At 37.1% G+C, this 16,275-nt stretch overlaps 2 protein-coding genes across 3 annotated transcripts; one reads left to right on the forward strand and one right to left on the reverse strand.

The window, feature by feature from the left end:
- Positions 1-345: 345 nt before the first annotated feature.
- On the reverse strand, positions 346-5,289 carry LOC106180884 (BTB/POZ domain-containing protein 17). Its single transcript, XM_013565059.3, has 2 exons — positions 5,131-5,289; positions 346-4,507 (listed from the first exon to the last, which is right to left on the reverse strand). The coding sequence occupies exons 1-2, from the start codon at positions 5,141-5,143 to the stop codon at positions 2,967-2,969; spliced, it is 1,554 nt and encodes a 517-aa protein (XP_013420513.3). The 5' UTR covers positions 5,144-5,289; the 3' UTR covers positions 346-2,966.
- Positions 5,198-16,093, forward strand: LOC106166921 (transcription factor E2F5). 2 transcript variants are annotated; one of them, XM_087011182.1, is made up of 9 exons: positions 5,198-5,341; positions 8,846-8,955; positions 10,072-10,233; positions 10,754-10,862; positions 11,239-11,292; positions 13,395-13,598; positions 14,067-14,268; positions 14,695-14,799; positions 15,177-16,093. In XM_087011182.1, exons 1-9 carry the CDS (start codon positions 5,231-5,233, stop codon positions 15,284-15,286), a joined length of 1,167 nt encoding a protein of 388 aa, XP_086867308.1. In that variant the 5' UTR covers positions 5,198-5,230; the 3' UTR covers positions 15,287-16,093. The 2 variants fall into 2 exon arrangements, with proteins under 2 accessions (XP_086867308.1, XP_013401038.2); XM_013545584.3 differs by having other exon boundaries at positions 14,067-14,247.
- Positions 16,094-16,275: the final 182 nt, after the last annotated feature.

A 16,275-nucleotide genomic window follows, 5' to 3' on the forward strand; every position in this document is an offset into this window, starting at 1 on the left:
GTGAACAATAAAACATTTCTTAAATATCGCTTTGTTTTATTTGTCTCTCAAAATTCCTCTGACGCCATGGTTAGGCCTATTTTAATGGGAATGATAATTTGTGCTTTACTGGGGTTTATAATCCTATTTGTTTAGTAGAATAGTTTCTGGTCACTGTCTGTCAGTATGATTTTGTCTATTTCTGATAGACAGTTGAGCATGCTTTCTCGCTTCTTCTTACACAGTTGATTTTATATAAATTTTTAAATAAAATAAGTTGATTTTAAATTAACATATAGCTGCAGAAAAAGATGCCTTTGCTTGTAGCAAAGGACTAATGAATATAATCCTAATGAAGACGTCACGAACACTTGTAGAAATGATCGTATTTGCTTCTTTTCATTTTGTAATATGATAATTTATAAACTAAGCGTTACACGACTTACAATGCGTTCATTATTTTACGTAAATTATGTAACAGATTACTGCACAAGCTTCATCTTATAGCCAGGTGTTTATACATATGGCAATGAAAAGATAGACAAACTTTTAAGCTAGAAAATTTATTGAAACAGGAAGATGGTACAACATATGCAGTTGGCTAATATGTCTGCAAAGTAGAAACGTGACATTTCCCCCCGATATTTCACTTTGAGACACTGAAAGCCCATATAAATACCAAGCAACAAATATAAAACTACAAATCATTAGCCACCAACGTGAAGCTCTCTTCCAAGGCAATTTTCGCAAAGAAGGGCACCTATATTGTATAATTGATAGATTTTACCCTATCAGGAAATCAGTAGCATCTTATCAGGAAAAAAACTGAGTTAAGCCACGATGTGTAACATCAAGAGAACTACATTCCTCCTGTGCTAAGATATCACCAAGAACAGGTTTAAAATCAGAAGAATTGATAACAATTAAAATGCATAAAACCCTGCTTCAGAAAACTGCAAACATCAGGTAGGTATATCTTAGGAAAACAATTCTTCACAAATGCACTATCTAAAAATCAGAAATCCTCAACATATCAAAAGCAGTGCAAACTTAAAAAACAACAACTTCCAAAGCAATTAACAATTTAACATGAAAGAGAAAATTTAGGCAGTAAATATTGACAGGTGTCACGTGGACACCTCAGTCTGGACACCTAGGAGGACACAGGTGACAAGTTAGTATGGCACCTAATACACTGGCATTCTGCTCTCACTTCACTGTAAGATTGGGTTCCCATACCTAGATCGACTTAACAGGATCGATCCATCTCTGAGGGGTTTCTAGCTAAAGCTGCTAAAGCAGCTTAGATATCTGGCACACCTAATGAAGCTGCTTAATGATAATTAATTACCCACTAACAGCTTCAGTAGGCATGACAGACATCTAAGCCACTTAAGTTGATTGCAATTTTGCGAGAATCCCCTCAGAGATAGATCGCTCCACAGTTAATTTGATAGGGTCTGGAAATGGTCCCTTAGTCCCTCACCAAAACGTCTAAATCTAATATACAATAAATATCGACATCTTTAAATACAATACATCCCAAAAGCTTTGCTTTTCCAGAGAGACTTTTTTACCAAAAACAGCATTAAAGCACACAGAGAACACTGCACTGAGTCTGACATGGACATTTTTACATGGCGACAATATATTACAATGCTTTTTGTATTCCTTACAAACTTTCCCATATCAACAATGTCATCATGAAAACATATTAATATCTTACAACAAAGATTTTTTTAAAAAATCAGACGAAACTGATCTGTACAAGTTTCCTTCCCAGGAGAACTGCACTATACCGACTAATGTTATATACTTACAGCTAATACCAAACACTAACATTTTTATAAAAGTGGTTCAGATAAAAAAAACAACAACATAGTTTAGATAAGTTTGCCATAATCACAAAAAAATCTGCATAACTCAACACTGCTGCAAATGAAAGTCAGCATCCATGTGTTTTGGAGAACAATGGTATATACTTAACACATTATCAAACATATATATTTCACAATCTCTCTCTATCTCTCTCTCTCTCTCTCTCACACACACACACGACTTAGGCTGTATTCCCAGAGCTTTTAGATCGATCTATCCCCGCGGGGAGTCTCACTAGATTACTGTCAGATAATCCGGCTTAAATGTCCGTCCCGCCTACTACAAGCTGTAAGGAGGTAATTAACTTTCGTATCCACTCGGCTGACAGCTATTTAGCGTGAACCCCCAGGGAGTTAGGTCGATCTAAAGTAGATCGATCTAATCTCTGGAAATGGGGTCTAAGAAGTATAAAAGGTATCTATGCCAATTTATTACTAATTGGTCCATCTCAATTCACAACTATCATACATCTGTAACTAGCCAATTAATGCAATTAACTTACAGAAAAATGTTGTTCCTAAAAATCACATTTTCACCGAGAAAAAAGACTGACAACAGAAAAAAAAATAAACATCACTGCTTCAAGAATACCAACTTTGACATTTGACATTTCTTACCAGACCAAGACTTGCATCAAATGACACAAAAGCAGCATGAAAAATTGTGGCATGAATACTCACTGGATAGTTAAACTTTCCACTCAAGAGCTCAATCCACCAGTTGCAAAATTCCCATAATCAATATCTGTTCATAATTACCATATCAAAAAATAAAAAAATTAACAAATAAACAAATATAATCTCTTTGTCTGCCAAATTAAATATCCCTCTTAAAAATCTATTTTCTAAAAATCTATTTTCTATTCGCAGTATCTTGTGATCACTCTGAGTGCAGCTGAGAATTAATTACAGCTTTGGAAGTAACTGGCTCGCGCTGCCAGTAATTACGCCGCGGGGTATTCAGGGCACAGACTGTGATCACAAGATACCGCGAATAGAAAATAGATTTTTAGAAAATAGACTTGTCATGTGAACAGGGTCTTATAATTCTGGTGAGACTAATATCCCCTTTCTTTGCCATAAAAGTTTGTTTCATTTCTCCCTTTCTTTTCAAACTGGTTTTATGATGATCACAATTTTGAAGGTGGATTTCTCTGGACCTGTCAGATACGATGTGACTTTGCTATTGAGGTCGTTAAAAGGCACCACATCATTGAGATTACACACCGTCCATTCTCCATCAAACATGAACCTCTTATGTTTCACATTCCTGACGTATTCAATATTGCCCTCCTCTGCGAAGGCTAACACTGCAATGTCAACATGCCTGCAGGAAGAAGCGGATGACTTCACATTGGGGTCTTCTTTTGCCTGCAGAGCTAGACGGACATTTTCGTAGATAGTTTCCTCAATGTCGTAGTTCCTTTGCAAGCCTATCATGACACAGCCTTGGAAGTGGATACCTTTTGGGTACAAGTCGGCGCTCCATTCCCATTGGCTATTTTCATCTGCCTTCGACCCACTGACAGGTGTAGCGAAAATGATGGGTCTAACACTGTGCTCTGGTAATGTTGGGAAATTTTCGATGGAAAGAACGGTACTCCAGGTATCACATGTGTAATTTCTTGGTCTGAACTCGTCGCAAACTCCACTGACACCAGCCATGCTTTTTCTGGCCTCCAGTGATGAAGAGTGGTACTCAGTGGCTAATTTGATCTTTTGCTGAAGAAATGCTTGAAAGTCAGCAGACAAGGGATGATGATTTAGTTGCTCTAACTGCACTGGCGACATCATGGGGAATCTAATATGGGCCAATACTTGTAGGACAACATCGTGAAACATGGTAGACTTTTTTTGTGTTCTTGTGCATAGATGGGCCAACCAGTGACGGACACCAAGATAGAGTGTAAACTCATCACTAATCACTAACTCAGAACTACTAAGAAAGTGTATAAGTAAGTTCCTATCCATGAGGACGAAATCTGATGTCTGTATCACAGTTTCAAAATTCCACGACACGAAGTTACTGCAGGCAACTTCAAGCTTACCATGCCCACAGATTTGTGCGTACTGTAACCATGAGACGACATACATTTCAGCAGGTGCAGCAACCATGTGTTCACACATAAAGTCTATGCACAACTGCCCAAGGTCATCAATGTTGTATTTGTCTGCCAGCATGAGTAAAGGCAATACAGTCCTGCTGTGTAATGAAATAACACCGGTGTACAGGTACCTCAGAAAATGCTGGAACACTGCGATACATTCGGGTTCCTCTTTGAGGACAATGCTGGCTTTATGAGCTTCTGGCCATCTTGGGTTCATTAACATAACTCTGAACACATCGCTGGCGCAGCTGAGTATTAGTCTGTGGGCTTGGAAAGTTTTGTGGCCAACTTTCAGAGTTAAATCTGAAAGATCCTCCGATTCCAGTAAAATTCCAAGTTTGTGGACTACTGAAGAGGAGTTGTTGAACTTTGCCCCTCCTTCGCTAGACCAGGAGATGGGTGAAAGGCATATTTTCTTACAACTGCGGTTATATCCATAAAGTTGCTCATCCTGGTAGTCTTGTCTTTTGTTTTGATAGCTAGTTGCATAGCGACTGTTCTGTGTATTTTGCCAGGCATGGGGGCCTGTATTACATACCATACCTAGAAGAACATTGTAAGAATATGCATAATATGAATATTTCATGCTAACATATTGCTTGTCTTTTTTTTTTTCAGACATAGGGTATGCATGTACTATATGATTGTGCTATTCCATAATTAAAGGTTTAAATGAATAAAAGGGAAAATATGGTACTTGTGTGAAAAACTTTACAAATGAAAAACATTTCAACCTTCTTACAGCATACTTTGCCTATTAAGACGTATTAATTATTTCTATTCGAATTATTTTTACTTGCCAAACATCCCCAGGGGATTAAGGTATTCAGTTTTGTACACTCAGTAAGATATCGGACATACTACACGTCACATAATCAAGCAACCTTTTGCTTCAGTATGAATTATCCCCTTGGTAATAAATTTCTATCTCAGCAGAGTGAAAGATAGTTAGAATGTAGGGGCATTTTATGGTCTACGCTGTACATTTCTGGTTATTGCAAAATACTGTAGCGATTTGGGGTATGTAGTGCCAGGGGCAGAAAACACACGGGAAAGTGTCCAACGAAACTATCACATCACTATGCCTAGTAGAATTTCAGTTAAAATATCTGTTTAGGAAAGAAAGCTGGTTTTGTTTAAAACAGCGACGAAAAATTAAGACTTACAGGAGGCAGCCATCTTTAAAATGCCAGGATGAAGCTCCCCTCACGCCAACCCACGCATTCTCTCGTCGAAGCGTGGTTTACCCAACGGCTTGCAGTGAGTATGGCTGCGGATACCACGCCGAGTCGGCATGAGAAAAGTCTCGGTTTATTAACCACCAGATTCGTCTCACTTCTTCAGGAGGCAAAAGATGGCGTGCTCGATCTGAAAGTGGTGAGTTTGGGCAGTTTTACACAAATCGGTATTAGAGAAATGTGTGAAATTTACGGTCCCGTTTCGAGAGGTCGCTGTGTTTACCTTTTTCATTGTTTGTATTCTGGGTCACCTTTTATATGCTGCATCCTACGCACTGATTGAACAATTTAAAATATCTGTCATTTTAATCACGTGTGCGTGGGATTTCAGCTGGGAATTCTTGACATATCCGTACGCCGATTATCTTTCAAGTAGCATTCTCTATGTAGGTTGCATTTCCTATTCAAAACAACAGGTACCCCACGCACGGAAATCTGCATTCCACTCTGACTCCTGTTGACCCCACGCCGATTTAGCGTCCATTCAATACGTGTGACAAGGCGTTTAAATCGATATTCCACATATGTAGTCCACATATGTGCTGTGCTATGATACCTGCATATTGGGCAAATGTGGAATCCTTGTATGAATGACGTTCATTCAGCAAAATATTTGCAACTTTGATATACTAGTAATTATACCAGTATAATGTCATATATAGTTTAATTCGACTATATTACACCACTATTCCTATCAGTATGTTCTATAAAGGCTGAACTGTAGTGGATATTATATGCCGTGAAAATATGCTTTGACAGAGTTGTGCATAAGCACATTGTATTGGTTGATTGTGATGTGGGGTTTCACTTTTGGGGGATTTTTTTGTGTCAATATACCACACCAAATATAGCACCAGACAGTGTCCCCATCCACTGTGATAAGCATATAGTATTATATAGCAGCAGGCCATAAAGATGACACAGTTGTACACATTTAGTAGTCTCTGTGGTAGCTGATTAAGGCACATTTGAGAGAGAACACACCAACACTCATTGTTCTACACCATTACCACCCTACACACCCCCATTCCACCTCCTCCCCCATAGTACCCTCAAGAGCCTCTTCTATCACCATCTACACTCTCACCACCTGCTATTATGCAAGACACCCTTCAGGCTAACTCCTCCTCTTCCCACATACCAGCTCAGTCATATCCACTGCTATCCCCACCTCTCTCTCTCTCTCTCTCTCTCCTGTCCTCTCTTCAAGACAGCCACCACTACCAACCCCACCCCCAAACACACACACACACACCACATGTACTGCTTCCCCCAGCTCTTTTCTCATAACTTGCTTTCCTTTCAAAACATACACAGTTAATCCCATTAGTAGTAAATGATGCCTCCCTCAGTCTTTCTCATAATCTCCTAATTTGCCCTTTATTTCTCCCAGCAACACTAGCCTTACCTGCATGCCACACATGATCTTTCATTCCCGACACCAAACTGGACACTCATACAAATTATCCTAAACACCACTTAGGGACCATTCCCACAGATATTTGGATCGATCTGTCTCCTTGGAAGTCTCACTAACTAGTAATCGCTATCAACCTAACCGGCTAAATGTCTGTTACACCTAGAGCTGTTAGGGGGTAATTACCTTACCCCCTAGCTGATTCAGTAGGCGTGACAGACATTTAAGCCTCTTGAGCTGATAGCAATTTAGCGTGAACCCCCAAGGAGTTAGGTCGATCCAGATGGATCGATCTAAGTACTGTATGGGAACCCAGTCTTGGGTATAAATACACATGATTATCACTCCTCATAGAGCACTGATAGCAACATGAAACTGACCCTTTCAGTCTATCAAAATATCAGAATTCCAGGGCCTGCTAACTTCTGTATAAAACTGATAACACAAATATTTTCAAGTGAAGAGAAGCTTTGGTAGAATCTTTGATTTTATGCAAATCAGCAGATGAACAACATTCAAGAATTTTTGAATTTTTAAAAGTTATGAAACTGTGGCTGATTTATTTTCGGATTATATGTAGTGTGTGGCATGCAACAACAGTTATTTCTTCATTCACAGGTTTACAGTAAAATCTGATGATTGGCAAATAGTGATTCTCAGTTGTAAGTTCTAGATCGCAGTTCTTCATCAGGACTGAAAAATATATTAGAAATTTTTCAGTTGAAATAACTGGTAAAGGCCTCCCATGTCTGATATGGCACTAGTACAGTATAAGCCTCGAAGTGTTGTAATACCAAGTTTTGTAGGTTATGTTGTTACCATGGAAACTTTGCATTTTTCACCACAGTAACCATGTGTGTTTAAATCAAATGTTATTGACCTGGAATTGGTAGTTACTTTTATTAATGGGGACCAAAGTTTAAAACATCCTGGAAAATAATGGGAAAGGTGACTTTGGACTTAAGGAACCTTTGCAATTATTTGCAGTATTTAGAACTTTTGTACTTTTTGAAGTTTTCCATGCTGAGATTTTGTGCAGTTTTGGTTTTTTAGAAGTGCAGTTAGTTCAAAGGGCAGTCCCATACCTTAAAACACTATTTTTTGCCCTCTGGATTTTGTTTCTTGTCATGTTGTGGTACATGCTTAAAATGCTTTTGGTTTTATTGTGAAGTCATATTTGATTTAGTAAAGTTTAACCTTTCTAGTCACCTTGATTTACTGTGTTTTAAAAATGCATGTCTCAGCATGTTAATTCCCTATAGATTCAGTTGATCAAAAGTTATGAATATTTTAAAGTTTTTTTTCAGTCATGAGAATTTGAGACACTCCTTTGCTGGTGTTGATTGCAGAACTGATTCTGTGCCCACCGCCCCCTGTCAGTTTCACAGTTAGCTTTACCTTAATTGATTGCCATGTTTGGCTTGTTAAAAACCTCTTTAATGGTGTGTGATTGTCACCATGCTGGGGCAGTTCATAGAAGTCTAATGCCCTTAAGTCCCATTTATTTACAGCATCAAACAGTTTAGCTTGTATTTGGTGCACTTGACTGATATTTAACGCCAAGCACAAAACAGGTGTTAATGTTGTATAGTAGTACTACTAACAGTAACAATTTTCAATTACATTTGAGCCTGTAAAGCATATCAGGTTGTTATGCCATGTAACAAGGTTTTGAAATATTTAAAAGGCTAAATCATCTGAGCCAATTGATGCTGTATTTTAGTTATAGACCACAACAAACAAACCAGAAAAGTAACCTGTGTTGCTGCGTGATAAGATTTGTTAAATTTTTGTTTCATTGTGTGGCCAATGCATTCAGTGTATGAAACTTTGGTTGTAATTCATTTCGAGTCTTGGTGTGTGTAATTGAAGTTTCCAGACTACTTCAGTTGTTGACTATAAGAATGTTACAGAATTGAAACTTGAGATAAGTTGAAATAATGGGTACTGTTGAGATTTGCATGCCTTTGCCTCTCAAATTGAAAAAAAAAAAGTTTGCATTAAAGTTAACTGCAACTTTTACATTATGCTAGAACTTCAATTATTGCAGCTACTTCTCATGAGATCAAAGTCCATTAAAAAAAAAAAAAAAAAAAAAAAAAAAAAAAAAAAATATATATATATATATATATATATATATATATATATATATATATATATATATATGATTATCAAGTGTTCAGTTTTCTAACCTGAACTGAATGTATTTATGTTATGTTATTGCAGGCAGCAGATACGTTAGCTGTAAGACAAAAAAGAAGAATCTACGATATCACGAATGTTTTGGAAGGAATTGGACTGATAGAGAAGAAATCAAAAAACAGTATACAATGGAAGTGAGTATATCTGACTCTTTGGGAAAAATTATGGCATCTGGTGGTTTATTTAGTTGCTTGGCTGGTGATTTTCTACATTAGACAAAATGGTAATTTTGATAAGCTTACTGTATGGGCAGCTTTACATGGACAAGTGTTCTAAACTTACTGTTTCAAAAACAGACTTATGCAACAACAACCTGAATATACAAATTTCCTTACCCACAAAGCTATGCATAGTAAGCTAATGGTATTTCTAGAAGTGTCATTAGCTGAAAGAGTCCGCAGGTAGGAAATCAGAAAATGGAATTTCTGAAGATAACTCTTAATCTCACCAAGGTTAGACGTGAAACCTGCTTTGTGAAAACACAAAGAACATAAAATTCTTTATCTCACCAAGACTAGATGTGGATCATGACCAAGTTCCACGCTCTGCAAAGACACAGAAAAACTAAAACTGATGGTTGTCAGGCAGAGGGGACGAGCCTCTGTCTGCTAGCTTGGCAGCCTTATCTTAAAAGTTCACCCACTGTTTACGTAGGCTGTTTACACCGAGATTAGCTATGATTACTCTACCAATATACCCTGTACCTATCTGACTGATTGACTTGTTTATGTCACGGGGATAATCCCCCAGACCAAGAAAGGAAAATATTTGTTTACATACGATGAGCATTTGTGTTAATGAGGACTAGTTTGGCCCAAACCCCCGATTTGTATTTTTAAAGTGTAAAGATTCTAAGACAGAAAAAAGAGAATGTCTACTTTCAGTTGGTGCTTCATCTTTGTAGGTCTAATTTGTCATTGTAAAGAAGTTTTAATTCTCTGTCTGCATTTTGTTATTGATTAATTAAGATTTGGTAAAATTAGGGACCATTCCCTTAACCCTATCATACTTGCAAGATTGACCTATCTCCGAGGGGATTCTCGCTAAATTGCATTCAGTTTCTGCGTGCACCAAAGTTAATAACCCCCTAGCAGCTTCAGTGGGCATGACAGACATTTAAGCTGCTGAAACTGATTGAAATTTTGCACGAATCCTTTCAGAGTTAGATCGATCCTGCTAGTCTTAGACAACCAGTTGGCATCACGCTAGCAGTGTGTTTGCATTCACAACTCTTACTCTACTTGTTTCAGAGGAGCAGGGCCGGGCTGCAACACCCAAGAAATCTCCAACCGTCTAGTGGTGCTCAAACACGAGATGGAGGACTTGGACCGGAGGGAAAAAGAACTCGACCAACACAAGATGTGGGTCCAACAAAGCATCAGGAACGTCACTGATGACCAGACCAATCACAAATATCCTTTCATCGGCAGGTGCTTGCAGTCTTAGAGACTGTTGATTTTTAAGTGTTCGTAAAATCTGAAAGTGTCTCTTATCAATGCTTGAAGTATCCTAGAGACGGGTGTTTGTTTATTTAATTTTTCAAGATTGATATTTCTTATCCTTATCTCAAAAGATTCTCAAAATAATTTACGATTTTTTTTCCTTGTTTGTATTTCTGATGAAATTCCTTTTACGTTCATGAAAAACAGTCTAATAATTGCTTTAAAAGGGTGCTTGTAGTTTAGAAATGTGGTGATTTATTTGAATTTTTAGCATGAAATTACTAGCTTAGATATCATGTAATCATTGTTGTCTGTGGTATCTACTACTCAGCAGTTTGTGAATTGTCCAGAAAAAGACAGAATAAATAAATCTCCTCCCCCCCCAACTTTTGAATCAAAATTATTTTCAGTTATAGATGTGATGCATTCTTTTTTAAAAATGGAAAGGAGAATTTGAACTCTAACTTATCTTGCCTTAACCTTAAGTTACATTGGCCTACGTCACCCACGAAGATATCTGCAAATGTTTCAAAGGTGATACTTTACTAGCCATCCAGGCCCCCTCAGGAACACAGCTAGAAGTACCAATACCAGAGGGGGTGAGTAGAGAAGGGGGAATTGCCATTCAGATCAGCTTGGTTGTTGTACTTGATTTCAGATGATGATTGAGAATATTGTCGTACTTTAACCAAGACTAAAATGTTACAGGCAACAAGGTATGGCAAAATGCTGTGGGCAACATTTTCCATACTTCTCAATTTTAATATAACATGAGCTGAACATTTGAGAATATAAGTAAGGATATGATAGCATTTCTTCAGATGTAAAGCATTCACTCCATGTGAAGTTTACATGTAAGTAAATGGACTAAAATAGAAAAATCAATAAAAATGTGAAAATAGAAGTTATGATGAAATCTTATGAGCTTTTCAATAAAATCATCATCTTAAAATATTTTATTGCATTTCTTTCCAGGTTCACATAGGAGGTTTCACAGAGCCTGTCAGACCAGATTTAACTTCACTATTAGTAAGTATTACCCCCCCCCCCCTGCCAACACGCACATACACATACTCACTCACACACATGCACACAATTATCATCCTGTCATTTAACAAACTACAGGAGCTATAAAATTATATTCCTCAGAGTGGAATTTAAGACTAACAAATAGTTGTGCCTGTCTATATTTGATGTCTGATTCTGTGCAGTGTAAATGGCTTAAAAAGGAATTGTGGGAATACTTGTTACAGTGAATCTCTCGGCAGTTAGCATTTCACTCTCGTGCATGACAGGCCTCTTCTCAAAACTGAATGTTTGTGCTCAGCAGAGCTTTTCCCAGGATTGGGGGTACATGCCGTGCAAAATTACCACCTGTAAATTCCTACAAAATTTCAGGGAGTCCAAGTATGCCTTAAGCCATCATATTTCAAAAAAAAAAAAAAATCCATATGATGTCCAGCCTTCTTTGAAAATTTAGGCTGTTCGGTGATGCTGGCGGCCATCTGAATGACGGCTGGACAGTTTAATGGGAAAACATTTGGTGCCCAGGTTCCCTAAGGTTGCTTGTCTCCATGGGTAGATTTGGAGGTCCCATGCTTTTATTGGTCTGGGTACCTGCTTTAAAATTTTCCAGATCTCTCTCTTTTTTTGGATAGGATTTTCACTCCATTTTAAAGATTAGTCCTTATTATTTTTGAAAGAGACAGCGTTAAAAGTTGCTAGAAAATGTTTGAAAGGTTCCATAAATGGAGTAATTTCACTTCAGGGAAATGGTTTTTCCTGGTTTCAACTTTCTTTGTCCTGTCCTATTTATCTTATGAAGCCCAATTCTCATCAATAAATAAGAATTTATAGGAATAAGAATTTATAGAAACTGGAAAGCATGGTACATTTATACACTGAGTATTTAGGTAATGCATTCTTGTTAAGATCTAGGTCATTTTGATATAATACCAGTCTATTGTATGGGATTAACCAGTTGTGTAGTACACAATTGTACATTATAATAACATACCTGTGGTCTTATTTCACAACAACAGAGCGGATGTTCAAACAATATCAGGTCATCACGGGTACATACAGCACAATAGTCTGCCGTCACTGGAGGAATTCGAAAAGCTCGTTTACATGTGCTTTAGTTTGCGAAACTGATTTGGTTCATTTCTGTATTATTTCATTTGTGTATCTGCATGGTTTAAGTTTATGAATATCTCCACAATTTGTTTCTCTTGTGAAAATGGTTTGCTTGTAACACCACTGAGGTAAGCATAATTAGATAACAGTAAAAATTGAGGACAGAGTAAAGAAATCTGTATTAATAGAATCAGAATCACTCTTGGTACGGGTGTGATTGTGCCTCTGTTCTGGATATAGACTTTGTTTTCTTAACTGTTAACTGTGTGAATTGTTTATTGTGTTGGGCTCACACGGTTGACAATACCCGTGTAAACAGTGTTTTTGGGAGCTATTTCTGTACAAAGTTAGTCTGATGCATTTGTGATAGGTCTCTTTCATTTGAGTGTTTTGATCTCCGGTTTGTTAGACATCCCATAAAAATTGTCTGTTGATGATAATTTTGCTTGGGGAGCAAAAAAAAAAAAAAACTATTCTGGATGAAATGGGCACAAATCGTTTAGCTGTTATTCCTACAGTGTATGTTGTAAAGTTGATGGTGAATATGGTAGCTTGATGTTTTTTCAAAAGGAAATTATTGGATTTTATTTTTTTTTTAATTCACAGGGGGATTTCATTCTTTGTCTTATACATAATCTATAGGTAACTTGACTTTACAAGTATATTCATGTCTATATTACGTGTATTATTTGTCATATATAATATTAAAACAGGGCTTTTATCAGGATTGTGGGACAGACCAACAAAATTTTAACTAATAATTTCCTACAAAATTTCAGGAAGTCAAGCCATCATTTTTCAAAAAAATTCATGAGCTGTTTAGCTGTCTTTGAAAATGTAGGCCATCCAGTGATACTGGCGGCCATCCAAATGATGGCTGGATGATTCGCTAAGAAAAGCCTTGCATTAAAACAAATTGTACTTTCTTTGCAATCCTATATATCTAAATATTTGAGGTAGTATCATACACTGTATCATACACACTTCTTTTACAGAACCAAAAGAAGAAATACCAGATTCATCTCAAAAGCCATTCGGGTCCAATATCGGTGCTGTTAGTCAACAAAGACTCGGAGTCCACGAGTCCAGTCGTAGTCCAGGTACCTCCGCCTAAAGAGGGCGCTCCTCAGCAGCCCAGCCAAAACGAGAACCCTGCCCCGGGGTCACCTATGCAGATCAAGAAAGGGGCACAGACAAAGGTGGGTAAAGTATATCTTAAGAAGTGGTGGGTATACCTTTAGAAATATAACAGGGAGTTTTTGTCTGCATGTTTTTGAGGTTGTGCAAAGACCTAAATGTGTACAGATATTAGTATGACATTGTACGGCAAAAAACAAAAAAAAAAATGAAAAACAAAAAAAAAAAAAAAAAAAAAAAAAAGAAAGAAAGAAAGAAAGAAAGAACATTATTTTAGTTGTTAGTACCTGTTGGTTGGTGTTTTACCAAAAAGCCTGACTTTACTGACAATTTTAATCTACATCAATAGATACGGAAAAGACTTACTGTTAATTTAGTTTTCCGAAACTTAATGAAATATCTTTGCATTCAAATAATAGCATCTCTAAATTAAAGCACACGATGAAATAATGAACTTGAATTCTGTTTCATGTCATCACAGCATGAACAAGAAGGATCAAATTATTACCATAGATTGTACCCTTTTTCAGAACCAGAGTCCACTAACAAAATCTCCGGGCAAGTCTCCGTTGCGGCAGTCACAGCCGCTGGCAGTGCCCATGGATACCACATCGCCTGCCACTCTACCCGTGACCACGCGCATGGCGACACGATCGTCTCCGCGTAAAGCAGCAGCATCGCAACAAAACGTAGTAGGGTCACAAGGGCAAGGTGAGCTGAAATTTTGTGGAAGTTTGTACTCTACTACTTCTGTTGTTTAAAATTGCTGGAGTATTTGTGAGTTTTTAATGGAAAGCATTTGAGATAGCCTGAGAAGTTAGGAAGGGTTTTCTTTTTGGTGATAGCTGTAAAAGTAGGTGTACCAGAATGCATATTAGAAAGCAATATGGAAAAGGACTTACAAATTATGTTGAATTTGTACTGATATGGAATAGATTCAACAGAACTTAAGAGAGAAAAAAAAAAGGGAAAAGTATCCATGAAATCTCGCTTGATTCCAATCATGGTAACTTATCAAGTGTTCTTAAAACATTTTTGTGTAGAATTTCGATGGATTTTTTTTAAAGCAAGTTTACCCCACTGTCATGCATGTATTTTATTCACAGTGATAAATATTAATTTGAACTACTAAAGTGTAACATCAAAATTTTTTCTCAGCTGAAAACGTAACAGAACAGGCGGACTCTTCATCACACATGCCAGCAGACATGATATTTGATCCATCAAAAGACATAGACATCGATGAACTCATCTCTTCTGAAAGTGAGTACTTTTTAAACGTCTCTAAGCTGTTTAAAAATCGTTATCAGTTGGTGTATTAACTGGTGTTATAGATGTATAGATTATAAACAACAAGTTGAAAATTACAAATCTGGATAAAACTTATAAACGATAAAGAAACTTAACCCAGTCTCATAAATAGATTGGGGTCATCTTATAAAGTTTAACTTGACTGTGTATTCATTGAACTAGTCTTTTTGAAAGTGAATATGTTTTTAAAGTAAATAAAAAATTCATAGACAGAGAATTGCCTTCCGGCAAAACTTTCCAAGACAGACTTATTTTGCAAGTTTTTACCATAAGTTACTATATTATTTATTAGCTTTTAAAGTTGCGCGTACCAAAATGTTTCGTTTCAGTGTTTGCTCCACTACTTCGCCTGAGCCCGCCCCCTAGTGACAGGGACTATTATTTCAATCTGGACGACAGCGAGGGCGTCATGGATTTATTTGACGTCCCTCTAGTCTAAATCAGAACTGATCTCTCAAACAAATATGTGTTCATTTTTGGTGGACGAAACAAAGAGGAGAGAAGATTGTACATAGTTTCCATATGTTTGATTCACTTTATGAAAAGGATGAGAATGATTTGAAATATTAGATTAAAGAGGCGATACTCAGTTTTGCTGAAAACACACTGCTTGTATGACTTTGAAGTGGATTGTTGTCACTCTGAATTTTACATTTTGCTGATGACAACTGAGAAAAAAATCTAGACTTATTAAAAAAAGCAAAGAACTGATGAGAAATACAGCATGTACAGAAATTGCTACTCTATCCAATATGTTGCAAACACCACTGCAGTCACAATTTTAGAGCGAATTCAAAAGTTGCGGAAGCTTGAAGACGAGGAATCTTGAACATATTTGAAGAAACCATCACATTTTCTCAGCAACAAAGTCACCTTTGCAGTACCTTTGATGGAAAAGGGCCAAGTTTCATCAACACTGGATATAGTGCCCAGATCTGGTTTGTTTCACGTGTGCACGTCACACATGAATTCAAAAACCACCATGCCTGTCTCTTGATCTTGACATCCACGTATGAGTCTAATCAACCACTCATCGGCAAGGGACGTTGACTTGTACTCCATACTTGTGTCTATCACATACTCCTGATCTGAGCCCACTTTGCTTGAAGAAAGGTAAATGGGACTGTTTGACAGGCAGAGAACAGTGCACTGTTTTACTTGATTCTAAATTTATGACAATGTGTTTTGCTGCAACTGTAAACTTTACAGTGTTGTATGCAACTGTCAATAAATAATTGTGTTACTTGGCGCATTGTCAGCAAGTGATGCTGCACTTTAATAATGAAAATTTGAATTGTTGCTTGTTGAAGGATACATCTATCCAAGGATGAATTTTTTTTTTTTTTGTTTTCGAGATTGTATTCTTCATATCTGGTATAAGGAGTTGGCAGTTTCATTTTTGAAATCAATTTGACACCAAGAGACATG

This window comes from Lingula anatina, chromosome 4, assembly GCF_051362555.1.
Source record: "Lingula anatina isolate TDL-2025a chromosome 4, LinAna3.0, whole genome shotgun sequence".
NCBI lineage: Eukaryota > Metazoa > Brachiopoda > Lingulata > Lingulida > Lingulidae > Lingula > Lingula anatina.

Coding starts and splice junctions, on each gene's coding strand:
- LOC106166921 (XM_087011182.1), top strand. CDS start 5,231: ATGGCTGCGGATACCACGCCGAGTCGGCATGAGAAAAGTCTCGGTTTA. Junction 5,342..8,845: donor GCGTGCTCGATCTGAAAGTG/GTGAGTTTGGGC, acceptor ATGTTATTGCAG/GCAGCAGATACGTTAGCTGT. Junction 10,234..10,753: donor GATGACCAGACCAATCACAA/ATATCCTTTCAT, acceptor ACCTTAAGTTAC/ATTGGCCTACGTCACCCACG.